The sequence below is a fragment of the Equus przewalskii genome, chromosome 21, assembly GCF_037783145.1.
Source record: "Equus przewalskii isolate Varuska chromosome 21, EquPr2, whole genome shotgun sequence".
NCBI lineage: Eukaryota > Metazoa > Chordata > Mammalia > Perissodactyla > Equidae > Equus > Equus przewalskii.
This window is the reverse complement of record NC_091851.1, coordinates 19,901,831-19,929,045: the sequence shown is the minus strand read 5'-3', so window position 1 is coordinate 19,929,045 and position 27,215 is coordinate 19,901,831. Positions and strand designations below refer to the sequence as shown.

The 27,215-nt window shown below is 50.5% G+C and overlaps 2 protein-coding genes across 3 annotated transcripts; one reads left to right on the top strand and one right to left on the bottom strand.

Annotated features, from left to right (window-relative positions):
* Positions 1-866: 866 nt before the first annotated feature.
* Positions 867-6,010, bottom strand: PCED1A (PC-esterase domain containing 1A). Its single transcript, XM_008527596.2, has 8 exons — positions 5,530-6,010; positions 5,091-5,232; positions 4,489-4,568; positions 4,142-4,380; positions 3,890-4,040; positions 3,526-3,772; positions 1,570-1,845; positions 867-1,252 (listed from the first exon to the last, which is right to left on the bottom strand). Exons 2-8 carry the CDS (start codon positions 5,212-5,214, stop codon positions 1,005-1,007), a joined length of 1,365 nt encoding a protein of 454 aa, XP_008525818.2. The 5' UTR covers positions 5,215-5,232; positions 5,530-6,010; the 3' UTR covers positions 867-1,004.
* VPS16 (VPS16 core subunit of CORVET and HOPS complexes) lies at positions 5,985-26,259 on the top strand. 2 transcript variants are annotated; one of them, XM_070588921.1, is made up of 24 exons: positions 5,985-6,143; positions 19,382-19,470; positions 19,996-20,093; positions 20,184-20,312; positions 20,393-20,537; positions 20,662-20,777; positions 20,882-21,004; positions 21,135-21,190; positions 21,545-21,634; positions 21,728-21,822; positions 21,976-22,052; positions 22,530-22,661; positions 22,759-22,886; positions 23,019-23,057; positions 23,251-23,359; positions 23,513-23,647; positions 23,742-23,850; positions 23,942-24,039; positions 24,125-24,232; positions 24,554-24,631; positions 24,723-24,892; positions 24,974-25,070; positions 25,766-25,869; positions 25,985-26,259. In XM_070588921.1, exons 1-24 carry the CDS (start codon positions 6,091-6,093, stop codon positions 26,127-26,129), a joined length of 2,523 nt encoding a protein of 840 aa, XP_070445022.1. In that variant the 5' UTR covers positions 5,985-6,090; the 3' UTR covers positions 26,130-26,259. The 2 variants fall into 2 exon arrangements, with proteins under 2 accessions (XP_070445022.1, XP_070445023.1); XM_070588922.1 differs by having other exon boundaries at positions 5,999-6,143; positions 23,022-23,057.
* The last annotated feature ends 956 nt before the right edge of the window (positions 26,260-27,215 follow it).

Genomic DNA, 27,215 nt, shown 5'->3' with positions numbered 1-27,215 from the left:
TCCTTTGCCAAGGTAAAATCTCAATAAGCACGGAAAATCAATGCAAGAACTCTGCATCCCTCTCTTCCACCCAATTTTACTTGAAGATTAGCTAATGGGTCTTTGTGTACCTTATTTTCCCACCTCACATCATTTATCAGCCCACTGCCATGCTCCATCCCCCACCCCATGCCACCCCATACTCCACCTTTGACACTTAGTGGAGTTAGGAACCTACGGCCAAGACCACTTGTTAAAGCTGAGACCCTGTACTCTCTTCTTTAACTTCCTTATGGAGTTCAGCACATCCTCCTACCCCCCACCTTGGAATTCTCCCTCAGGTCCTCCTCTATTGCCCCCCTCCCCCAAAAGAAGTCAATCTGTGTTCACTTTGCTCCCATTGCACATTATATCCATCAAATAATGGGTTTCTAATTGGTCTCCCACTTGGGTTTGGGAGCTTCTTGTTTAGTTCCAACCACTTATTGAGTGTCTACCATGTGCCAAGAATTATGCAAGATAAGGTATGTGTCTTTCTGTCTCCAGGAGTAGATGAATGTTGAATGTACACATGAATGTGTAGTATAGGTGAGAACTAGCCAAATTCAAAATTTCATATAAAATGTTGACAACTTCAACTCAGCCCTTGATGTTTCCCAAACCTAAAGAGCTGCTGACAACAGGCCCCTCCAGAATCTTTGTTAATCAACATGAGTGTTCTGGTGAGGGTGGAAATGAGTGAGAGACAGCAGGAAGGACATATTCAATGACTGCTAAACAATGTGAGGGGAAATGTCCAAGGTTGGAGAGAGCCGAGAGGCAGCCTCTCCCAAATCTTAAGATTATGGTTTGGGAGACCCACTCCCTCACACAGGAAAATGCCACTCTGTTCTTCCATGCCTTTATTGGTGACAGCAATGGACAAGAACAATGCCAGGCACAGCAGACATCCTGGCCCAGTACCTGGGGTGGCAAGCAGGCCCTGCAGGGCCATTGGTACATCCAGCCCCAGCCCAAGATCCAGTTTACCCAGGCCATGTCCCCGAATGGGCAGGAAGCCGTCTGTCCAGTTTGTATGTGTGGATCAGTCTGTCTGAGTGTCTGAGCCGCTGCCTGCAGGGCCCCCCCATCCTCGGCACATGGTAGGGGCTGTTGGGAACACAGCGTGGCATCCCCCGGTGGACCACTGGGCCCCAGTGATGACCATGGGGGATAGCGCCTGGGCCTGGAGGTGGCAGGGGGCCAGGCACAAAGTTCACTCCAGGGCCGCATCCTACAAAAGAACCAGTCATTATCAGAGTGGACTTCTGGCCAGGGTGGGCCAACTCTCCCTTCAGGCAGCTCTGGTCCTCCAACGTGTTTCTCTGCACTTCCCCGTCTGCAAAATGGCAATACCACTTCCCCTACCTCCGAACCAGGAAATTATGACAATCAATGAGTTGATTAACGAGTCTATAGATGCTGCTCCAGACTCAGCTGTGACTGAACCCAACACTGGAGGGGCACAAGGGCTACCCAACTCCTCTCAGCCCACCTGGGCACAGAAGGTTAGGCTGGGGGGGTGTAAGGGCAGGCTGAGGAGGCACCTACCTAAGTGGGGTGGCATCGAGAAGTCTTCCGTTGGATTATAATTGAAGAACTGAGGGGGTGGAAAGGGTTGGCCTGGGAAAAAAGTGGCATCCTGGGGCAGGGGTGGGAACAGAGGAGGCGGGGAGGGCTGAGGAAGAGGGTAGGGAAAAGGCATGGGAGGGGGCAAAGGAGAGGGCGGGGGTGGGGGCAAGGCCAGCTGCTCCCCGAAGTCTGGGGGCTGCCCCTGGCTCCCCTGGAACAGATGATCCGGCTCTGGCCAGTCCTCAATCCATGGGTCTAGGAATGGGATGGTTGTCTTAGGTAGGCCTGGGGAGCCAGGCCACCCTGAACTCTGGCTGTCCACACTTCTAAACCTCTACTAGCTCCTCTAGGAGAACAGGACCACGAGGCGGAAGCACCCTCTCATTTCCCTGCTTTCTAGCCGGTTTTCCTCATTCTCTCCATTTCAGGTCTCGCCCAGGGTGTGTTCCTTCTTTCTTGCCTTTCTCAAGTCATGGATCTGCCTTTGTTCTGACCTCATGCTCCCCTCCAGAGCCTTCTCCCTTTGTACGCCCAGATCCTCTGTCTTACGCTGTGTCTTCTCCCAGCTTCTCCTCACAGACAGATAAGTAAACTTAGTAAGTCTTCTCTTAAAAACATAAAAATCCTGTTGCTCCCTTCTCCCAGTAGTCCTCTGCTCCTTCCAAACTTCCAGAGTATTTTGCCTAGTTTCCCTTCCCCCATGAACTGCTCAGTGCCTCTTTTAACCCCATCCCACTTCTTCAACACCTTTCCTACTAAAATGTAACCAATTTTTGGCAAATTTAACAAACTCCTTTCTTCCTAACACGGCCAACAGCCTCTGTCCTCCCTGAAGGTGCATCTACCCTCATCTCCTTTTGTTTCCTCCATCAGCCCCTCTTTCCTTCAATTCAAAAACGTGCCCATTGTTCTGCTCTCTCCTGCATGGTTCACACTCACACCCTCAGCTTCCATCTCTCTGTAGGCACTACTCACTCCAAATCTAGTCCACATTTCCACCAAAGTCACCAACTCATCCTCCCACCCAACGCTTTGTTTTGATGTCCCTACTCCTGTAGCTCCAAACTGGATTCAGAAGACCTGAGCCACCATGAACTAGCCTTAACAACCTTTAGAGCATCCCTTCCTTTGCTGGGGATCAGTTCTCTCATCTAAAAAACAAGGAAATTGGACCATTATATAATCAAAGTCCTAATTCACCTCCATGAAGCTCCAACTCCTGGCTACCGAGTCCCAGAAGTCCACTTCTAGGACATCCCTGGCCTTTCTGTGTCCCCACACCCTCTAGTGCTGCTACAAACAGCCTTGTAACGTGACTTGTGTCTCTGATGCAACAAACACTATCCCGTAGGTGTTATGTACACAGCAGTTGTGCTAGACACTGGGGTCAAAAAGGGGTAAGCTCTCAACAAGTGAGGTGGGAACTTTGCCCTTTGAGAACATGACCCAGTGGGGAAGTAGACATGGAAACAATCAGCCACAACACCCACTTTGTGAGGAGGCAGGAACTGAGAGCACAGCCAAGGGGCTTCTTTGCTTCTGCCACACTGCCTGGATCGTCCTTCCTCCATTTCTGTCTTTCTACTCCCCACATCCGTGCCTAGCTAAAAGCACCCTCATTTCTTCCCTGTTCGCCTATAGGGTAGAAGTGAACAGCTTTTGACATGCTGCCTCACGTGCTCAACACTTGTCTAAGCTCACTCATGTACACAGAATTGACTACATGGCTAGACCATAAAGAACCCAAACTTGGACTGGAATACTGCTCCTGTGATCTCACCTTCCCCAGGGGATGAGGAAGGAGCACTCAGGGGCCACAACAGTCCTTTAAGGGGCCTCTACTCCCCCTGAGTACTTGTTCTGTTCTCTTTCTGAGCCCTGTGCTCGGAGGGCCCCCTCTGTATCACTATCCTCCCCCTGTGTGGTAGGGCTCACCAGGGGGATAGTCACGCTTGGGCAGCTCCACACCCCAGGCATCGGCCACATGAGTCAGAAGCAACTGTGAGAGGTGGCGGTGGGCGTGCTGGTCCCAGTGGATACCGTCCCTGTGACGGTGCTGTACTGCATGCCGGAAATGAAAATGGAGGTCCAGGACATCATAGAAGTGGTCCCCAGCCAGCGTAGCACTATAGAAGTTCCCTTCAACCACATCCCGCCGCAGAGAGCCCGCCAGGGACTGGAGCTGAGTGAGAAAGTGCAGTATCTAAGAGCCGCAGAATGAAGCAGGGTCGGGAGGGAGAGTCCTGTATCTACCAGTCAGCTGCCTCCTCCCCGATCCTGAGAGGCCCCGGTCACTTGCCTCTGGCAGAAGGAAACCCCCAGTGACGCGCTCCCCCAGGGGCATTGCCATGTTCCACACCAGCAGGCAGGAGTCTGGCAACACTTGGTCCATGCGCACAAACACCCGCTCCAGGTTCTCTCGGTAGCTCTCCATTGAGCAGCGGCCATACCTGTTGGGCAGCACACAGGGTGGGTGAGAGCACAGGGGTAGATGGCCTCTGAGCCGTAGCTCCACCCCCAACCAGTGTTTCCCTCTACCCCAGCCCCCAACCTGGAGAGATCCCAGAGACAGGAGTTGATGATCACCAGGTCCGGGGCAGGCCCACATGTCAGTTCTTCCAGCACGTCCTCGAGGTACTCGGAGTAAACGCGGGTGAGGAAGTAGAAGCGCACAAGGTGGTGGCCAGAACCCGAGCAGAACTGGCGGACTTCCCGATACTGTGTCCCGTTGTGCAGCTCACCCAGCTGACCCCCAGCCACCAGCTGGTCCTGTTCAAAGCTCAGCTCCCCCTGCCCACCCCCCACCCCAGCTGGTCAGACCCATGCCAGGGAGGAGGACCCTGCCAGGCCAGGGTCTGCGCCCTCCCACCACTGTCAGGGCTGCCAAGCTTCCCTCACCTTGGCCTTCAGCTGGGCGGCTGTGAGAAGTGAGTCTTTCTGGAGCAAGAGCACCAGGTCCTTGTACACAGCCCGCTGGACTGCAAGGAGACAGAGATCCTGAGGCTGAGGCAGGCCTCACCCCACCCCAGCTCCTCCCAAGCCCAGGTCTCCCATCTTCCCAGGGCAGGGGTTGCCCAACACCACCTCTGTGGAGTGTGGACTTCGAGGCAGCAGAAAAGATGAGGTTAAGAAGTCCTGGCACTGCCTCCATTCCCTCTAGCTGTGCACCACCCTCTAACTTATTAGAAGGTGACCCAAGATCACGTGGCAGAGGTAAGTCTGCCAAATCATCCAGGGGGACAGACCAGCGCTCCCATGAGGGAAATTATGGGGGACAGTCAGGGAGAAAAATGCTGAGCAAGGATGGGGTAAAGAGCTTGACAGGCTACATCTGTCAGGACACCTGTGGCAGGTGCGTGGGGAAAAACAAAAATAAAACCTACTGGACTGGAACAGACTAGGGATCAGAGAGGAGGTCTGACATGGAGACAAAGGGTCTAGATGTAGACAACAGGCTGCAAACGCAGGACTAGGAAGTGTGATCCTAGAGGGGCACTCACTTGAGTCTCCCAAGATGACCACGAACTTGTTGTGTAGCAGCTGCTGGACTTCCGAAGCCTGGAAGTGGACCATGGTGCTTCGCAGCGGGCGGCGGGGCTCTTCGTTTTCCAAACAGAAGACCATGCCGCAAGCAACGACGGGCTGCAGGGAGAGGCTACTAAGCTGCGCGAGGGCGGGGACTCAGGGCAGGTCCGCCCGAGGGACCGCCCCAGGATAAATCAGACTTGCGCCGGGTCCTCCCGGGCTGCTGAGGGCTACAGGAACAAGGTGGCCCCGGCACACTGGGGCCCAAGTTGGCGCCGGCCTCAGTCACACTTGGCACCAGTGGCAGGGGTCGCCCCGCCCGCAGGCCTCCAGGGCATGGAGGCGCTTCCCGCGCGGCCCCGCCACGTGCCCGCCGCCCTCCCGCGCATGCGCGCACCCGCTCGCGCCAATTACCGATTCCCGGGGCTCTGCGTTGTTCACCCGCGGCCAGGGCAAGCCTGCGCCCCACGCGCCTCGCCCGCGGCGGGCTCCGGGCCTAGTCTCATGTTCCCGCGCCCTGGGAGGCCGCTCCGTTCTGCACAGCCCACGCCCCGCAGAGCCCGTGCGTCCCAGTTAGCCGTGGGTGCGCAGCCCGGCGCCCAGCCCTCTCCATGCGTGCGTCGCGGCGGCCCCGACGGCGCCTCGGGCCTGGGCGCCCCGGGCAGAGACGCTCACAGTTCCCACTTCCGGTCACCCATGTCCCGCCCTGGGCGACGCCCAACGCCCGAGGGGAAGAGGAAGTTGGCGGGGGTGGCCGCCGCGGGGGCCAGCAGCCAGGGCCGGGCCCACCCGGGCGGGCACGCGGCCCGGGTGTGGGCGGGGGCGCGGCGGCGGCTGAACTCAGCTGCCCACAGTGGTGATGGCCGCGGCGGCGGCCTCGCCACGTGACCCGGACGGGCGGAAGCGGAAGTTCCGGCCTGGAGCCCGCTAGGCGGGTGTCCCCTCAGCGTTGCCCAGCCGCCGCCCGCACCAGCCATGGACTGCTACACGGCGAACTGGAATCCCCTCGGGGACTCCGCCTTTTACCGGTGAGCAACCCGCCCGCCCGCCCGCCCACGGCCCAGCTTACCCGCCTCACCTGCCGCCTCCGGTCTCCGGGTGGAGCCGGCGGCGCGCGCCCCTGTCCCCGCTGGCTTGGGGTCCGCCCCTCGCCGGCTCTGCCCCGGCGTCTACCACTTAACGCACAGCCGCCTGTGGGGAGGAAGCCGGGCCTTCCCCTCCTCCACAGAAGGAAACTGAGGCAACACTGTAGTCACACAAGTAGGAGCGGAGCCCAACGCTGAAGCCCAGGTCTTTCAGTCCCCGGAAGGATGCTCGGGTCACGTTGAGGGAGGCGCCCACGGGTGACAGCGAGTGCCCAGTCTCCTGCCGGGAAGCGCTGCTAAAGTCAGAACACAGGGGCACTCCGAGGGCGGCGGGATCCCGCGGCGGGATCCCGCGGCGGGCCGGGTAACAGTGCTGACCACGGCTGGGAGAAGGGGGGAGTCGTCAGTGAACCCAGGGTCAGCGCGAGGGAGGACTGCCAGCTAGGCGCAGCCCTCTCATGGGAGCGGTCGCCTGCTACATCACTAATCTTTCTCAAGTGTAAACCGATCACATCATTACCCTGATTAGGATTTTTCAATGGCTTCCGTTCTTTATAGGATAAAGTACAAACTCCTTCTCGTGGAACATCTATAAACAACTATAAATCAGTTTCTATGTCTCTCCAATTTCACCTGCCCCTCTCCTGCCCAAATCTTGTGCTCCAGTTGCACAGAATTACAGGCCCCAACACACCATGATGTATTATAGCTCCTTGTGTTTGCACCAGTCTGCATGCAATTCCCTCTCTGGGCACTGCCACTTCTCTCTTTATCTCACTGGAGATTCCTGCTCATCCTTCAGGACTTAGTTCAAGGGTTCTTTCTGAAACCTTCCCTGGTCCAACCCCAGGAGAGTCAGCTGACTTGCATTTGGGACTCACAGGTCCCGGTGCTGGGGTCTGCTATGTATGGCACAGGAAGGCAATATTTGTATAGATTTCTTTGAGTGCTGAGACTATGTTTCTTGTATCTCTTTATCGCCAATACCTATTTAGAACAGTGCCTGCTATGTGGTAGTTGCCCAGTAAAGCTTTTTAAAAATACTTTATTGATTGCAACTGAAGATCACAAAGACATCACGTTCGGGTCTGATTTCAATAAAAGACTCCCATTTGTGTTAGAGAAACTGTATACCATTCTTACTCACATATTAGAACTTTTCGATGTAATTTTTGATACAGAAAATGTCAGCCCTTAATACTCCCAAGGTGGGGGCCGCCCAGTGGCGCAGCGGTTGAGTTCATGCTCTCTGCTTTGGCAGCCCGGGGTTTGCTGGTTCGGATCCCTGGCGTGGACCTACACACTGCTCATCAAGCCATCATGTGGCAGGTGTCCCACATATAAAGTAGAGGAAGATGGGCACAAATATTACTGCAAGGCCAATCTTGCCAATCCTCCTCAGCAAAAAAGAGGAGGGTTGGTGGCAGATGTTAGCTTAGAGCTAATCTTCCTCAAAAAAAAAACACTCCTAAGGTGGACGAATGCCTTGTGGTAGCTCTTAGAGATCTATTGCACTTGGTGTTTATTTATAATTCTTCTCTCTTATAAACATGCATATACAATGTGGAAAAATTGCAAAAATGTAGTTAAAAATCAGTAAAGGTAGTAGAGAATAACAGTGATTTCAACTCTTTTTGTGGAGAAGGGATGGCTGTTGACTAAAGTAGCCATGTAATTTTGTTTACATGCATAGCATACACTTTTAAAAATATTAACTCGTATTACTTTTTAAAATACATGTTGCCTGCACAGGCTTGCTAAATCAGAGAGTACTAAAGATGGTGACCTCATTACCACAGGGCTCCTGCTTATCATATGAAGTCTTAGTTTTGTTGATAACACTGGTAAAATTTTAAATGAATGTAAGTGTTGAGCGCATGCCATAGACATGACTTGTGTGGCTAGCATACCCTTATCGTGCTGTACTGCCAGAAAGGAGGAGAGCTCTAAGCCTTGCTGTGGAGGATATGTTATTTTTGCTAACAGAGTTGAGCCTTTCTATGCACTAGACACTGTGCTAAATACTTTATGTATTTTAACTTAAGTCTTACAACCCCATGAGGTAGACATCGTTAGTCCCATCTTACTGATGAGGAAACTGGGCACAGAGAGATTAGGTGACCAGGTTACACAGCTAGAAAGTGGTGAAGCCAGGACTTGAACCCAGTCCTTTTCTACAATGTGTGCTGCTAAAGCATAAGATTTTTTTTTTAAATGGGGAAATATAATAGTGTGTTCCAGCTTCTCCACCAGAGTGGAAATGTTTTGAGTGCAGATACTTAGTTTTATTTGTATTTGTGTATAGCCTTCTATCAGGACATAATACATGTTCCAGTAAGTGAATGAATGATAAGCAGGTCGCAGACGTTACATTTTGAACCCCTATCTATAGAATAGGATTGTTTGCCTTGGAAGTAACGTTCTGGAAAACTCACTGAATTTGGGAAGGCAAGGAGAGGAAATCATGACTAGTTCTTATGGTGCTCCAGAATTTTAGCCATTTTTATCCTAAAAACCCAGCTTGGGCTAATCCCATTAATTAATTTTGCCCAACCCTTTGCCAAGCTGAGTGTGTATTGACCAATAAAAAGATGTGGACCCCGTCTGCCATTATAGAGCTTATAGCCAGCAGGGGAGACAGTTGATAACCACTAATGACTCAGGATTTGTTTAATCATAATCATTATAAAGGAGGGGTGTAGGGTCCTAAGAGAGCATTTAACGGACTGGGAGGTTGGAGGTAAAGAAGACTTTCTGAAGGAGATAGTAATACCCCATCCAGGCGATGAGTAAACTTAGATGCAGGGAGTGGGATGGGGAAGAGCATAAACAAAGGTCCTGAGGCAGGAAAGACTGGGATACTCTCAGTGACTGAAACAGAGCCAGTGTGGCTGCAGTGCCACAGGCAGCAGGGGCAGGACAGGAGGTCAGGTTGATGCCTTTCTTCTAGGCCTTGGGGGCCACACCCTGCAGGGCCTTGAAGACCACCTTTATTTGAAGAACAATGGGAAGCCTTAATGACAGGATTGATGTAATTGGATTTGTAGATGTGTGTGTCTTTTAAATTCCTTCTGGAGGCCATGGGGGGACAAGTCAGAAGGGGCAAGCAAGAATGGAAGCAAGGAAGACTGGTTTGGAGGCTGGTGGACCAGACTAGGGAGAAGTTGATGGTGGTGAGTACTGAGCGGGTAATGGTGGGCATGGAGAGGAAGAGACCGGTCTGAGAGAGATTTAGGAGGTAAAATTGAAGGAGATTGTGATGGGTTGCATTTGGTAGGGAGGAAGAAGAGCAGGGAATGGAGGATGACTTGGTTTTTGGCTTAAGATAATGAGAAAGGAAGAGTGAGTTTGGTGGAGAAGAGGTGAGCTGGGTTTTGAACACATTGTTTCAGGTACTTTAGAAACGTCCCTTATGGTGAAAGAAGGGAGACTGAAGATACATTATATATTCCTGAAAATCTTCTTAGAAGAGAGGTTGAGGGGCTAGCCCGGTGGCGCAGCGGTTAAGTTCACACATTCTGCTCCGGCAGCCAGGGTTTCGCTGGTTCCGGATCCTGGGTGCGGACATGGCACCACGTGGCAAGCTATGCTGTGGTAGGCGTCCCACATATAAAGTAGAGGAAGATGGGCATGGATGTTAGCTCAGGGCCAGTCTTCCTCAGCAAAAAGAGGAGGATTGGCAGTGGATGTTAGCTCAGGGCTAATCTTCCTCAAAAAGTAAATAAATAAATAAACTTCTCTATTCAAAAAATAAATAGGTCCCTTCTCCTTGTCCCGTCTTTCTCTGCCCCCTGCAAGTGTCTGAAAACTGCTGTCTATACTTCCATTTTCTCTCTTCCCACTGAGCACTACTCTGGTCTGCCTGCCCTGTTCTCAGTGATATCTCATTACTGCAGTGGACACAGCTCAGGCCTCATCTGAGCTTGACTCCCTGGAGCATTGGATAGAGTAAACCCCCCTTTTTTCTTGGAAATTGTATTTAACCTTTTACTTTGAAAATTTTCAAGTGTACAACAAAGTAAAAGAGTAGAATGAGCACCCTCATAGCCATTATTTAGGCTTGATGTTACTGTGTTGTGATATTTGCTTCAACTCTTTTAGAAGTTAAAAAATCTTAGTAATTTAGTGAACATCCGTGTATTCATCACCCAGCTTCAACAAATATCAACAGTTTGCCGTTCTCATTTCATCTCTTCCCCATCTTCCCAATACACACACACTTTTTGGGGACTGTTTAAAAACAAACTCCAGACCTATCTTTTCAATCAAATACTTTTTCTGTTGTATTTTAAAGTAGACTACAGACATAACTTCAATGTGCATTACCTTAAAAAAAACCCCACAGTTTCCTCTAAAAATACTCTATTTCACACCTAACAAAATTAACATTAAAATGACAGCCCCCCTTATTCAGACTTGCGCAGTTGTCTTCAAATTGTCTTTTTTATATCTGGTTTGTTCAAATCAAGATCCAAATAAGAATTACTTGTTTGCTTACCTCTCTTGATTAAGCCTCTTGTAAACGTGAACATTATTATCCCCACCCCACCCCTACCCTTTGTTTTCATGACATTGGCTTGTTCAAGAGACCAAGTCACTTCTAGATTTGTCCCTTTGCTTTCTTGTGGTGCCTTTAAACTTTTTTCTGTATCGAAGCCTGTGTTTCCTGAAACTGTTTTAGACCTAAAGGCTGGATTAGATTCAGGTTGAGTATTTTTGGTGGAAACGGTTTGTAGATGATGCTGTTTGTGCTGCCTCATATCTGGAGGCATCAGTGTATCAGGCTGTCTGCTGTGAGGGAAGTTGAGGTGGACCAGTGGGTTCAGATGCTGGTGGCCACATCCTCCATTGTAAAGTCATATTTTTTACCCATTTGTGAGAAGAAAGTAGTCTGTGGAGTGCTGCACTGGTTACATCAGTATGAGTCTAAGCAGGAAACAGAAACTATACAGTGATTAAACAGGGGAAGTTTAATATAAAGAACTATTAAACCATGATAAAGTAACTATAAGATAAAATAAAACTGTCCTCCTCAGGGGCTGAGGAGAGTACCCAAGAGAGGACAACCTTGGAAGGGGGGTACTCTCCCCAAGCTGGAGAAGATGTAGTTGCAGCCCACTGGATGACAGAGAAGTTTGCTGGTTTGCCTGGGCCAGAGCTGGTCCACAGTCACTGGGCAAGAAGGAAGCAGCCCTCTAGGGCATAAATGGGGCACAGGTGAGCCACAGCTGGTGGTCAGGTTCGTGGGCTTGCACAGGGAGTGGGAGCACCAGTGTGGACAGGAGACTTGGTGCATGCAGTGTCTGTGTGGAGAGAGCTGTGGGAAGATGGACACCAGTCTGAGGCCAAGGCTGTGAAGTCACCAGGGGATTGTGTGTGCTAGGCAGTTGGTTGAGGCAGACCACCACCAGGTGTCCTCATACCCACACTGCTGACTGACTTTGCAGTTGCTGGAAACAGCTAGAGAGCCCCTTCCTCCTGCAGTGTCCCTGCAGCGCCTTCTACCAAAAAAGCTTAACATCCGGCTCACTGTGTAGCATGTATCGAAGGGTGAATTTGGAGCTGGGAGGCAAAAATTGATACTGGCACTCTTTGGCTACTTGGCTACACACTTTTTTTTTTTTTTAAAGACTTTACTTTTCCTGGGGCCGGTCCAAGTGGTGCAGCGGTTAAGTGCACACATTCCGCTTCGGCAGCCCAGGGTTGGCCCGTTCCCATCCCGGGTGCAGACATGGCACTGCTTGTCAAGCCATGCTGTGGCAGGCGTCCCACATGTAAAGTAGAGGAAGATCGGCATGGATGTTAGCTCAGGGCCAGCATTCCTCAGCAAAAAGAGGAGGATTGGCAGATGTTAGCTCAGGGCTGATCTTCCTCCAAAAAAAAAAAAAAAAGACTTAATTTTTCCTTTTTCACGCCAAAGCCCCCGGTACGTAGTTGTATATTTTTAGTTGTGAGTCCTTCTACCTGTGGCATGTGGGACGCCGCCTCAGCATGGCCTGATGAACAGTGCTGTGTCCGTGCCCAGAATCTGAACCGGCGAAACCCTGGGCTGCCGAAGCAGAGCGCGTGAACTCAACCACTTGGCCACAGGGCCGGCCCCGGCGACACGCTTTTGAACTCCCTTGCAACAGCAAAATAAGTCTATATTTCTGCTTAACAAGATAGCCCCATCCTTCTTACAAGTAAATTACTCTCCCAAAATGAGAAGACACAGTCTTAACAGTCATTGTATCCACCACTGTATTAATTTCTCTTCAAACTGAGCCACAGTCCCATTGAGTATTCTGTTACCTAAAAATTATTATTATTATTTTTTTAAATTTATTTTCTTTTTGAGGAAGGTTAGCCCTGAGCTAACTACTGCCAGTCCTCCTCTTTTTTTTTTGCTGAGGAAGTCTGACCCTGAGCTAACATCCGTGCCCATCTTCCTCTACTTTATATGTGGGACGCCTACCACAGCATGGCACACCAAGCAGTGCCATGTCCACACCGGGATCCGAACCAGCGAACCCTGGGCTGCCAAGAAGCTGAACGTGCGAACTTAACCACTGCGCCACCGGGCTGGCCCCATGTTACCTAAAAATTAAATTGTAAAGTTAATGTCTGGTAATTTGTGTATAAAATAAAGATGAGAAGGAGAGAGAAGATGATGACTAATATATACTTATAAACACATGCATATAACAAGCATAGAGGAAATACGCAAAGTGTCTCCAACCTTCATTTCTGTAACTGGTCACGAGATCATAGTTGATACCTGTGGTTTCCTTCTTCACCTGCCCATCTCATATCTCCTTGCCCTTAGCCAGAACCTGCACTGCTCTGGGTTCCTTACATAGTGGAGTGACTCAAGCCTTCATTCCTGAGTCTTACAGCTTTTTTTGGTTGCTGTAGTTTTTCATTAACCTTTACTGTTGGACATGGAAGTACTAGGAGGTGCCTCAGAGGATCCCCTGGGTTTCAGACGTAGTCCTCCTTGCCTCCATTGTGTAGCAGCAACTCGATTTCCCTTTGGTAATCAGGATGTTCTCTTCAGCCAGTAAATTAACCCCATTTTCTTATGCCTCTTGGTTCAGTGGCGTAAGGAGCCTAAAATGGCAAGGTGGCGCTCTTATTTTCCAATTCAGTGAACCCATTGTTGTGTCCCCTGGTGGAAACATTCTCCCCTTGAAGACTAAGCTCTCCAAACCAATAGATCTCAAAGTTACTGTAACTGGAAGCAACATTTTTGTAAGAGAGTCATTAGATGTAATAGTGAGGAGCCACTCCCACTCCCACCCTTTGATTCGTGGTCCCATGTATTCTGACTATGGAGGAGACAATACCATATGATGGTCTCTGATGCCGAGCATAAGCTACGTCTTATAAGATAGAACCCCATCCTTCTAGGATACTGTCTCCCAGTTGGCACTATAACTGAGTTGTCAGTAAATTTAGGCCAGCCACTTCTGGGTGATGGAGTATATGGTAAGACCAGTTGATTCTATGGACCTGAACCCACTGCTGTACTTCCTTTGCTGTGAAATGAGGTCCTTGATTAGATGCACTGCTTTGCAGAATGCCACAAAGGTAAATAAGGCAGAAGTCCACAGATAGTGGGTGCTGGCAAAGGCATTACAGACAGGAAAGACAAATCCACATCCAGAATATGTGTGTATTCCAGTGAGAACAAATCTTTGCCCCCTCCATGATGAAAGAGGTCCAATATAATCAACTTGCAGACTGGTCTTCTGGGAATGGTGCCATTTGGGACCATGTATTGGTCTCTGCTGTTGGCAGATTAGCCACTCAGCTGTAGTGTTAGCCAGGTCAGCCCTGGGGAGGGAGGCATTCAAGACATCTACCCTAAGTGAGGTCATCACAGGGTTTGCAAGCAGAGGAAGGCTAATCTCGGACACCCACCACCTGTAGGTGGACACAGGAGGGCAAGCTACTTCCACTGGTAAGGAAGGCTGAGAATGACTTGGGGGTTCAAGATTGTCAGTTTCATCTGGGTCTAACCAGATATCCCCCTTCTGTTTCAGGATCCCATTCTTTCTTGAACAGTACCCTAACTTTCACATGAGAAATGGTGCATTAGTGAATTCAACTGTCATAATTTAACAGCCCGCACAGTTCACTTTTGCATTTGATTTTCAGCAGTAGCAGCTGTGTGGCTACAAGAAATAAGAGATTCTTTTAGGGCTGTTATAGAAGCTTTCTGCTTCTTAGACCATGACTTGCACTGAAAGTTAATGGACCCAAGCTTGTCATTTTCTCTTTGCAAATTTTCAAGTGCACTCAGAATAATCCATCTACACCACAGCCCTTATAATCATCATGCACCAAAGTCACTCTCGATGCACATGTTCGACTTGGCATTTCACCACAGTAAACTGCAGACTTGGTTAATTGTGATGCCACTGCATTCACTTGGTTACTAGCATCCGTTTCCCATTGGCAGGGAGCTCAATACTGCTCTCAAGCCCAAGCACACGACCAAACCAATCCCCAGAGCTCATCTTTAGGGGGTCTATCTCCTGGGACCACTCCCTGCACCAAGTCTATGTCAGTCTAGGTCCAGTCAGGAGACTTAAACTAGTAAAGTTTAATAAATATAAAGAATTATTAATTGGGGCTGGCCTGCTGGCACAGCGGTTAAGTGCACACGTTCTGCTTCGGTGGCCCAGGGTTCACCAGTTCAGATCCTGGGTGCAGACATGGCACCACTTGACAAGCCATGCTATGGTAGGCGTCCCACATATAAAGTAGAGGAAGATGGGCATGGATGTTAGCTCAGGGCCAGTCTTCCTCAGCAAAAAGGGGAGGATTGGCGGTAGTTAGTTCAGGGCTAATCTTCCTAAAAAAAAAAAGAATTATTAAACTGTGATAAAAGAGTAACTATAAGATATAAGAAAATTTTATATGGTAGCCTATGGCTGAGGGAGAATACCCAAGAACTAGAAACTAGGAAGGGGGACCCTTCCCCAGACTGGGGTTCAGACCTTATTGGAGAAAATACAGTTGCAGCCCACTGGATGGCAGAGAAGTTCACTGGTTTGCCAGCTGGTACACTGTTGCTGGACAAGCAAGAAGCAACCCCCTGGGATTCAGAGCGTAGAGGGGCAAAGGTGAGCTGCAACTGGTGACGAGGGGTGTGGGGGTGCAGGGTTAGTGGGGGAGCTGGTTCAGGCAGGCACCCTGGAGCCCACGGTGTCTATAAGGTGAGCCACAATCAGTGACATGGGTATGTAGAGTGGGGTCAGTGGAAACACTCAAGGGCGCAGGTAGGGTAGCCAGTGGGGAGGCATCTTGGCATGCAGAGGAAGTGGGACCTGGCATGGGCAAGAGGCCAAGAATGTGGTGTCTGTCCAGGGAGCCGTGGGAAGGTGATGCCAGTCTGGGAGAGCCTTGGAGGTTGCTGCCTGCTGCACCACCAGATGTCCTCACAGCCTGGCTGCTAGCTGGCTGTGCCCGGCTGGAAGCAGCAGGAGAGCCCCTTCCTCATGCAGCATCCCTCCAGTGCCCTCTACTGAGAAAGCTTAACATCACTCTCACTGTGAAGGAGAAATGCTTAAAGGAATGCTGAATTTGGAGCTGAGCAGCAATGAATTGACAACTGGCTAGGTCCGTGTGACTGTTTTCCTATCAGATTTTCATCCAATGATTTGAGGAGCAAAATATCAAAAGAAATGCGTATGGGGTTATAAAAACTCAAATAATACAAAAGTATACAGCCTAAAAGTTGGCAGTCCCCCTACAGCTCTCCCTGATTGACCACCCTCTTCAAAGGTAACCACAGTCTCTGACTTGGTGCAGCTTAGTGTCTCCGGGTGTTTTTCTGTGTATTTACACACGTGATTATCTATAAATATGCTTGTCAAAAATGTGCTCAGTTTTCCTATTACAGAAATGGGTTCATATGGTTCATATTGAGCTGCAGCTTTTTTAGCTTAACAATATATCTTGAGATCATTTCATGTCAATATACATAGAGTCACCTTATTAATGGCCACATAATATTCCCCAGAATGGGCCTACCATAGTTTATTTAACCCCTCCCATTTTGGTGGACATTTAAGGAGATTTTTTTCAGGATCTTTTTGAACTATTTTAAATAGGGGTGCAGTGAATTCACACCTTTGTGCACTTGTGCAAGCAGTTTTATAAGTTACACTCTTGGAAGGAAGTGGCTAAGTCAGAGGGTGTACACCTTTAAAAGGTGGATAGATAGCAGTTCATTGTCTTCCGTAACAGCCGGACCAATTTATACTCCCACTAATGTATGAAAGTGTTTGTTTTTCCACATCTTCACCAATATTGGATGTTATTAGCCTCTTAATTTTTGCCATTCAGAAGGCCAAAACATAAAAAATAATTCTTATTTCATATTTACCTAGTCGTTAGGTATGTCTATTCATATCCTTTGACTGTTTTCCTTTTGTGTTGTTTCTGTTGATTTGTAAAGGAGCTCTTTACATGTTCTCCCTGGTAACCCTTTGTTACAAATGTTACAAAGATTTTCTCCAATGATCACTTGGCTTTTATTTTGTGTGTTAATTTTTAGTGTATAGATTTTAAATTTTTATACAGTAAAACCTATCAGTCTTTTCCTTGATAATTTCTGGGTTTTGTGTCTTCCTCAGAAAGACTTTTAAATAGTTTATTTTTTTCAAGATTTTTATGTTTAGTTTTTAAATATTTTCACATAGGGCCAGCCCAGTGGCACAGCAGTTACGTGGCACCGCTTGGCAAGCCATGCTGTGGCAGGCATCCCACATATAAAGTGGAGGAAGATGGGCGCATGTGTTAGCTCAGGGCCAGTCTTCCTCAGAAAAAAGAGGAAGATTGGCAGCAGTTAGCTCAGGGCTAATCTTCCTCAAAAAAAAAATTTTTTTTTCACATAAAGTAGTATGCTATAGCCCTTGACCATTTATTTTATTTTTTAAAACTATTTAGAGCCTTTTGAGTTTTTAAGGAAAATATCCCTTTTTCACATGAGTCACAAGCATTTTTTTCCCTTTTCATAGTTTGTCTTCCTAGTTTGTTTTTGGTGAATTTTTTTTAATGCATAAAATTTTTTAATACATTAATTAGTTAATTATCTAATACATATTATATATTAGATTTATATTATATCACATATTATGTATTTGTATTATGCAAACAAGTATTTAATACATGAATTAGTTAATCTTTAAATTTTCAATTGTTTTAATAAATAACCATTAATATGGTTTAAAAACTCAAGGTCTCATTCCCACTCCTGTCCCTCTTTAACTGACTGCACCCTTCACCTACAAGTAAGCACTGTTATTAGATTCTTATAAGTCTCTCCAGAGTTTCTCTTTTCAAATAGAAGCAAGTATAAATATGTATTGTTTTTACCCCCTTTTATGTAGAAGTAACCAGAAATTCTTAATTTTTATTTAGACCCGTTTGTTGCTCTTTTTCTTTGTGACTTCTGGGTTTTATATCATGCATAGAAATTGTCTCTACTTTGAGATCGTTAAAATAGCCAAGATTTTTTCTGATGTGGCTTCATATTTTTTAACATTCAGATCTTGAATTCCATCTGGAAAATATTTTGTTGTAGAGATTAAGTAATGAAATATTGTTTCTTGTGATTCTTCCCATATGGCCCATTGTCTCATTTCAAGTATCAATTTGCACCAATTTGAAATGCCATCTTTGTTACAAGCTCAATTCCCAGGTCTTTTCTGGATTCTGTTCTCCACTGATCCATGTTTGCATCTTCCTGTGCCAAAACAAGTTTTAATTAATTTTAGTTTTAAGTGTATTTGATATCTGATATATATGTGTTCTCATATTTTCAAAATGTTCTTAAATATTTTCCAGTATTTTCTCTTTCAGATGGTCTTTTTTCTTTTCCCCACATGAAATGGAGAATCAGTTTGTGCTTCCCTCCCCACCAAAACATTGAGGGTGATTTTTATTGGCGTTCTTGTGCATTTATAGGTCATTTTGGAATATTTCTCCATGTCTTCTGTATCATTGAGTAAACTTTGATTTGATTTTGTAAAAATTTTTATTAGGTCCATTCTTGGGGATTTTATAGTTTTATTGCTATCATGATTAGGATCTTTTTAAAGTTATATTTCTAACTGGTTCTTTCTATGTTATAGAAAATTAGTTGGGATGGCAGATATATTGATTTTGGTTCATCACACTACTAAGCTCTTTTATTCATTGTTCCATAGACTGCTTTGGATTTTCTAAGTAGACAATCTGATTATTTGTAAATAGTAGCAATCTCACTCTTTCTCCAAAATAGAAGCCTCTCTTTATTTTTTTCTGAAATTATTTTGGCTAGAACCCCAAGAAGAATGTCAAATAGAAGGTAGCGGTAGTCATCTTTCTGATCTTTAATGAGAAGGCTCTTGAAATGATATTAGCCAAAACACTCTCCTTCTTCAACACTGTCTTCTCTTGGTGTCCTGGAATAGTGATCACTCCTTCTCTGTCCCCTTTTCCCCACCTCCCACCATCAAATGATGGCATGCCTCAGCCTCCTGCTCCATCCTCGGTGATCCATGCACATCTCAGATTGCAGTCATCTCATGCCGGCTTGTGGTTTCAGTTACTTCCTGTGAGCCAAGCATTCACAGTTTGACATCTCCAACCCAAGACTCTCTCCCCAGCTCTGGACACACTGAAGAGCTGCTCTTGGTTTCTTTCAGGCCCTGCTAACTCAGTACCTCTAGAACTAAGTTCATTATCAACAAGTGTTGAGCTAGACCCTTGGGTATACAGCCCACAACCTGATTTGGTGTTAAGTACTAGAACTAGAAGAAAGGCTGCCTACCCTGAAAGACCCTCTCAGAGGGTCTTATGTCCTCCTAATGCAGGCCCAAGCCAGCCACCCCACCCTAGTCCTACCTCAGTTTGTGCCCTGGATATTGGCTACACAGCCTGCCTGTCCCAGGAGCTCCTGCCGTCCTTGGACACTTGCCCCAAGAACCACATCCTTCCCTGCCAACACCCTCTGCTCCCTCACCTGCTATCCCTAAGGTTGCATGTGATCTGTCGGCCTAGCTGTTTCTAGTCAACGCCCTCCTCCCCGCCTCTGGGGGGAGGCCTCCTTGACTGCCCTGTAGAGGCTTTAGGGGGTCCTCTGGGGCTCGCTCCATCCAAATACAGGTCCACGAGGAGGCTAATGTCTGTTTACTCTGTATGGGCAGGAAATATGAGCTGTACAGCATGGACTGGGACCTGAAGGAGGAACTCAGGGACTGCCTGGTGGCCGCTGCGCCCTATGGGGGCCCCATTGGTATGTTATCCCTTTACCACCTCATGCTCTGGGACCATGGGATGAACTCAGGGTCCTTGATTCCTGGGGACCTTGCTGTTGGGTTGTTCTTGCTGGCGTATGCCACCCTCTCCACCCTACTGAAATGCTTTTTTTTTTTTAAAGATCGGCCCTGAGCTAACATCTGTTGCCAATCTTTTTTTTTTTTTCTCTTTTCTTCTTCTCCCCAAAGCCCCCCAGTACATAGTTGTATATTCTAGTTGTGGGTCCTTCTAGTTCTACTGTGTGGGACGCCGCCTCAGCATGGCTTGATGAGTGGTGCATGTCTGCGCCCAGGATCCAAACCGGCAAAACCCTGGGCCACCGAAGTGGAGCGCATGAACTTAACCACTCTGCCACGGGGCCAGCCCCCTGAGATGTTTTTAATTCTGGTTCTCATGAGGCTTGCTTCATATGAGGTGGGCCTGAGGAGCTAGTTCATAAGGCCTGCTTCACATGGGGTGGACCTGGTGGAGCTAGATCAGAAGGTCTCTTCTCAAACTGCAGCACTGCTGAGGAACCCCTGGCGGAAGGAGAAGGCTGCCAGTGTACGGCCGGTTCTTGAGATCTACTCTGCTTCCGGTATGCCTCTGGCCAGTCTGCTGGTGAGCAGCCCAGACCTGCCCTGGGGCTGGGGGCTGGGCAGGGTTTCTGTGTTCCAAGGACAGCTTCAGGAACCTCCTTCTCCTCTGCAGTGGAAGAGTGGGCCTGTGGTGTCCCTGGGCTGGTCAGCTGAGGAGGAGCTGCTCTGCGTGCAGGAAGACGGTGTAGTACTGGTTTACGGGCTTCATGGTGACTTCCGGAGACACTTCAGCATGGGCAATGTAGGGGCCACAGGGGCCTGGGGAAGGGGGATAGAGTCTGTGACCCCCTGGTTCGCTCAACTCATGGCCCTTCTCCCCAGGAGGTGCTCCAGAACCGGGTTCTAGATGCCCGGATCTTCCATACTGAGTTTGGTTCCGGGGTGGCCATTCTCACAGGGGCCCACCGCTTCACCCTCAGTGCCAATGTGGGTGACCTCAAACTCCGTAGGATGCCAGAGGTGCCAGGTGAGTCCTGACACCCCTGAGACAGCATTCACTGCCCACAGATGTGCCTCCAGACCATGGGACCAACAGAAGCAGAAGCTCTGGGCTCTGGTCATCCTGAGGTTGTCCTCTTTCCTGACCACAGGTCTGCAGAGTGCACCCTCATGCTGGACCACACTGTGCCAGGACCGAGTGGCACACATTCTTCTGGCTGTGGGGCCCGATCTTTACCTCCTGGACCATGCAGCCTGCTCCTCAGTGGTGAGAGCCCTGAGTGGGAGTGAAATGGGTGAGGGGGCTGGAGGAGGCAATAGGGAGGCTCTGAGAAGTCAGTGTCTCTGGTGTCCTCTGTGGCCCTGCCCTAGACGCCCCCTGGCCTGGCCCCAGGAGTGAGCAGCTTCTTGCAGATGGCTGTCTCCTTCACCTACCGACACCTGGCGCTCTTCACAGACACGGGCTACATCTGGATGGGGACAACATCACTCAAGGTGTGATCCCAGGACAATATGGCGGCACCAGTCCTTGTCCAGGGAAGATCTTTTGAGGGTAGGGGAAGGGCTTTTCAACCAGACTGGTGATTGCTAAGACAGGGCCATGACATTCCCTGCACCCTTTCAGGAGAAGCTGTGTGAGTTCAACTGCAACATCCGGGCCCCGCCGAAGCAGATGGTCTGGTGAGGATGGGGGTGTTATGCTTGGAGTGGCGGTAGACATAGTCTTGTTTCTTGGGACACCTAGATTCATCCTGTCTGCTGGCTAAGCCAAGTAGAGCTTGCATCTTATCTTCTCTACCAGTGCACACTTGAGGGAAACCCCTACCCCACTGTGGGCCCCAGATGCCCCAAGAGCTGAGAGCACAGGGTGAGGGAAGCAGACAAGTCAGTCAGAGGAATGGGATAAGTGGCAGCAAGCATGTGCAGGGCTGTCCTGAGGCAAAGCAATCTAAGCAGTGATGTGGGAGACATGGCTGTGGGCCCGGTATCCTGTGAGTGTCCCAGACATATGTGTGTGTGTGGTGCTGCCGACAGGTGCAGCCGTCCTCGCAGCAAGGAGAGAGCCGTTGTGGTGGCCTGGGAGAGGCGGCTAATGGTGGTGGGCGATGCACCTGAGAGCATCCAGTATCCTTTGAGGGCTGCCAGGAGGGGGAGGGCGGAGGGGGTCACCTGCCCTGCCCCATCTCTGCTGCTTTTGGGAACCTTGACCAAGATCAGGTTTGTGCTAGATGAAGACTCCTACCTGGTGCCTGAGCTGGATGGGGTCCGCATCTTCTCCCGCAGCACCCATGAGTTCCTGCATGAGGTTCCAGGTGAGGTCCTCACAAGGGCACCACGTGACCCAGGGCACAGGCTCCTCAGCACCACAGCTGCCCTGGGCCAGTGCTCCAGAGCAGGATCAGGGCACTGAGGCAGGGCTGGGGGTTCCCTGCCCCCATCCCCTACTCACTAACTCCCTCCCACAGTGGCCAGTGAGGAGATCTTCAAAATTGCTTCAATGGCCCCTGGAGCACTGCTGTTGGAAGCCCAGAAGGAGTATGAGGTAAAGCCCTGGGCTGCTTCTTGGGCCCCAGGATGCTCTCCTCCTTCTCCTTCCCCTGATTGGCCCAGCCCCCTGCCCCTGCCTGGGCATGGGTGGGCACAGTGAGGTGCCACCTGTCAAGAGAGGGATCCAGGCAGGACACTAGGCTGGGCTGGGGAGGGCTGGCTCAGTTGGACTGAAGGGACATGGTGTCCTCCATGTAGTGATGGGGAGGGGGAGTCCCCACTATCCCCAGCCCAGGCACAAGTCAGGGCTACTATCGAGAGGTCTCAGGGCCCCTCACAGGCAACTGTGGGCTGATAAAGGGGGAGTGTGGGCACCTGGGGTGGCCTGAGTGGGCTGAAGAGGTTTGGGTGCAAGCCTCTGCAGCCCCTCCAAACCAGCCCATTTGAACCGTAGCCCAGAAGGGCTGGGGGCCAGATGTGGGGGTGTTCTCTGTCGTGACGCCCTGTCTTTGGAACTCCCCCCACACCCCAGAAAGAGAGCCAAAAGGCAGATGAGTACCTGCGGGAGATCCAGGAGCTGGGGCAGCTGACCCAGGCCGTGCAGCAGTGCATCGAGGCCGCAGGACATGAACACCGGCCAGACATGCAGAAGAGTCTGCTCAGGGTTGGCCTGGATGGCAGGGCTGGAGGGAGGGGACACTGGGCATGGGTGGACTGGCAGTGGGGGAAACTCTCTTCTCTTGCCCTCTGGCTCTTCTCAGGCGGCCTCCTTCGGAAAGTGTTTCCTCGACAGATTTCCACCCGACAGCTTCGTGCGCATGTGTCAGGACCTGCGTGTCCTCAATGCCGTTCGGGACTACCACATTGGGATCCCCCTCACCTATAGCCAGTATCCCCAAGCGTGCTGGAAGGGTGTTTACAGCCAGGGGTGGCAGGGGACGGGGAAGGGGCTGGAGATGCCACCTGAAGGTCTTTGGCAAATAGGGTTATTCCCCAGCTGGATCCTTAACCGAGTAAAATGCAGATACAAGCAGCTCACCATCCAGGTGCTGCTGGACAGGTACAGCAAGCCCAAGGGGTGCTGGGAGGAGGCCTGTGGGTGGGCGGGCATTACAGCTGCTGGTGGGCTATTGTGGTCACTGCCCCTGACCCATTTCTCTGGGACCTAGGTGGTCTAAGTTACAGTCTGAGGCCACTCTGCTCTCTCGTTCTGCTCGCCTCACCCCTGTACCCTTTATCCTCCTTGCCTGCAGGCTTGTATTGCGGAGGCTTTACCCGCTAGCCATCCAGATATGCGAGTACCTGCGCCTTCCTGAAGTGCAGGGTGTCAGCAGGATTCTGGCCCACTGGGCCTGCTACAAGGTGAAGATGTAGGATGGAGTGCAAGGGCATTTAGGGGATTCCAGGCCCTGGTGAGGTGTAGGAAATATAAAGTACAGAGCTGAAGAGGTGGGTCCTGATTGAGGGCCCCTGAGGGGTGAGATCCAGGTGTGTGACACCCCTCTCTCTCTGCAGGTGCAACAGAAGGACGTGTCTGACGAGGATGTTGCTCGGGCCATTAACCAGAAGCTGGGGGACACGCCTGGTGTCTCTTACTCTGACATTGCTGCGCGAGCCTATGGCTGCGGCCGCACAGAGCTGGCCATCAAGGTGTGGGTGCCAGCCCTCCCCAGACGCTCTGATGTGGCTATTAGAGGCCCCCAGGCCAGCTCCTTCTCTCTGTGCCTTCCTTCCCACGCCACAGCTGCTGGAGTATGAGCCACGCTCTGGGGAGCAGGTACCCCTTCTCCTAAAGATGAAGAGGAGCAAACTGGCACTGAGCAAGGCCATTGAGAGTGGGGATACTGACCTGGGTGAGCAAGGTTTGGGTGAGGGCAAGTCTGGGGCCCCTGGGCTGAGTGAGGGGCTGAGCTGAAGTCCCTGTCCCACCTCATCATCCCACAGTGTTCACTGTGTTGCTGCACCTGAAGAATGAGCTGAACCGAGGAGATTTTTTCATGACTCTTCGGAACCAGCCCATGGCCCTGAGTTTGTACCGGCAGGTGTGTGCGGTGGGCAGAGGTGGGGGCGGAGCCTCCTGAGCCCCTGACTTGGCCTGGCTCACTGACTACCTGTCTGTGGCCCCAGTTCTGTAAGTATCAGGAGCTAGAGACGCTGAAGGACCTTTACAATCAGGATGACAACCACCAGGAGCTGGGCAGCTTCCACATCCGAGCCAGCTACGCTGCAGAGGAGGTCTGATGTCTATAGAGCGGGTGGGGCCCAGGGCCTGGGCTGCTGGTCTGGTTCTTTCTCCAGGAGACTAGGCCTCACATTTGGTGCACACCCCATCTAGTCCTCACTATTGAGGGAGAGTCTGGGAAGATGTGAGGCCAGGATGGGGGTTTGTCGCAGAGGAGCTAGTCTTCCCACTAGGGACACCAGAGCCATGTACCCAATGGGTAAGGCTGGTCCTGGTGACCCTGGGCACAGAGATTGGGGAGAAAACTGTAGCCTGGGTGGGGAGGGCTGAGGTCCTTTGTGCTGTGAGCTCAGGCTTCCTTCTTGCCCTTGTAGCGTATTGAGGGGCGAGTCGCAGCCCTGCAGACAGCTGCTGACGCCTTCTACAAAGCCAAGAATGAGTTTGCAGCCAAGGTTTGGCCTACCCTTTTCTGAGAACCTCCTCTCCTCTCTGTCTTCCCTCCTTGTCCCTCTCATCCCCATGCTGCCTCATCTCTGTCCCCAGGCCACAGAGGATCAAATGAGGCTCCTACGGCTGCAGCGACGCCTCGAAGATGAACTAGGGGGCCGGTTCCTAGACCTGTCTCTACATGACACGGTCACCACCCTCATCCTTGGTGGCCACAACAAACGTGCAGAGCAGCTGGCACGTGACTTCCGCATCCCTGACAAGAGGTGGGTGAGGGCCTGGACTGCATGGAGGTCCTGGGACCACCTGCCCCTCCTGCAACACCTCCAAGCCCAGCTTTCTCACAGGCTCTGGTGGCTGAAGCTGACTGCCCTGGCAGATCTGGAAGACTGGGAGGAGCTAGAGAAGTTTTCTAAGAGCAAGAAATCACCCATCGGCTACCTGGTGAGGCAGGGGCCTTCCCTCCACCCTATCCCACCCTCAGGAGAGTAGTCCTGGGGAGAGGCCCAGGCCCAGAATAGACAAGGTGGCCCGTTCTTACTCCTGTTCAGCTATCCCATGTAGTTAGTGGTTGCCTCCCGGGTATGCATGTTCGTGGGCCAGGTACATGAGATAATGGGCCCGAATCTGCCTGAAAATGTTGGGAGGAAGGAGCATGAGCTGATCTCCCCAAGGAGGGCCTCAGGGCCATGCGCCTGAGGAAATGTAGTTGAGTGGGGGTAAGAAGGGGGGACAAGGAGGGCACATCTGCGAGGCAGTGGAGGTTATTGAGGAGGTTTGCTTTCTGTGGCAGGCAGTTCAGAGGTGTGTGGGTAAGTGGGATAAGGGCAATGAGAGAAAACGCAGGCCCTGAAAGGGCAGGAAGCACCTGTTGTGAGGGGGTGGCAGTGGATGGTGGAGTGGACACATGGAAATAATTGGTCTCAAGGCTCTAACAGATCCTTGATATAGTCGTTTCTGCCCTGAGAAAGTTGAGATCACAACTGTTGTATGTGTGTGTCAGGGTGGGGTGGGGCAGGATTATACATACTAACAGGTACATAAAATATATAGGGACGATGTGTCCATTGGGCTTTTGCTTGTGAGTGAGAGGACAAGAGGGCTCTGCCTTATCTTCTCCCCCCCCCCCCTTTCGTAAGCCCTTTGTGGAGATCTGCATGAAGCAACACAACAAATATGAGGCCAAGAAGTACACCTCCCGCGTGGGTCCTGAACAGAAAGTCAAAGCCTTGCTTCTTGTTGGGTGCGTCAGCTGAGAGCCCTGTGGGTGCTGGGTGGCTGAGCCACTGAGCTGATGAGGGGCAGGATTTGAGCCCTTAGGCAGCCCAACATCGTCTCCCCTCCTGCTCGAACCGCAGGGATGTGGCTCAGGCTGCAGACGTGGCCATTGAGCACCGGAATGAGGCAGAGCTGAGCCTTGTCCTGTCCCACTGCACCGGAGCCACAGATGGGGCCACAGCCGACAAGATTCAGCGGGCCAGGGCACAAGCCCAGAAGAAGTGAGGGGCCCACCCTGCACATCTCCCTGAGCCCTGGGCTTGGCAAAAGTGTCTCTGCTCTTCCAGCTCCTCCCTCAGAGCAAAGCCGAGGAGCTAGGGTGGGGTCTGGTTGTAAATAAAGTTGGAACATTTTAGAGTGCTTGTCTTATGCAGTCCAGCTTAAGTGAAAGCAAGCTGGAGGCAGAACCATCCAGACACCTTGGCAAAAAAGAAAAGTATGTTGGGGCTGGAGGGGAAGTTTATCCAGTGACATTTACAGGAGACCTGCCCCTCTGCGCAATTACTAAGGAAAGCCCTCTCAAGCTCACAGCCCCCTAGGAAGATCATGGAGAGAGATGGCACAAAACTTAGTAAGCACCAACTCATCAAGAACCGCACTGAAAACCATAAAGCATCACACACACACACACACATACACAACACACACACACAACCATTGCTATTTCATTTACTGCACATCACAGCCCTGTGAGATAGGTAACATCATTCCATTTTACAGAAGAGGAAATTGAGGACACAGGGAGGTTTGGTAACAGCGAGTATGTAGCAAAACTGGGATTTGAAACCAGGTTGGGTACTTGGGGGTCTTAGAGCTGCTCCTTGACTGCTGTGGTGACAGAGGAGGGATGACTTAGAGCTGGAATTTGGCCCTCTGTGAGCAGAAGAGCCCGAGGCAAGGCCCTGGGTTTGTATTACTGTGAGGATTGGAGGACTAATGAGAGTCATGTGGCCAGCAGGATGGAGGGGTTGGAGGAGGAGCCATTGGAAACCCTGCCTACTGAACAGTGGTGAACGGAGCAATTCCTGAGTGGTCTCTGGGCTGAAAAGAAAAGGAAGATCTTAATTCTTCCAAGGACGAACTGCAAACTGGAGACCCCTGGCTCCACCCTCCCCCCAGTGGAGGCTTCATCCCCAGCCAGTAGGAACACTGTGGCCCTTCAGTCCCCTATCTTCAGCCTTCAGTTTGCACTCCGGTGCACCTTGGCTTCATGACCCAGCGCCCCCATCCAACAGAGGGCATTACCTTTTCCTCTTGTTGCTCCCTTAGTCTAGAAGGAGGACAAAGGAGGAAACCAAAGCCCTGAGGGAG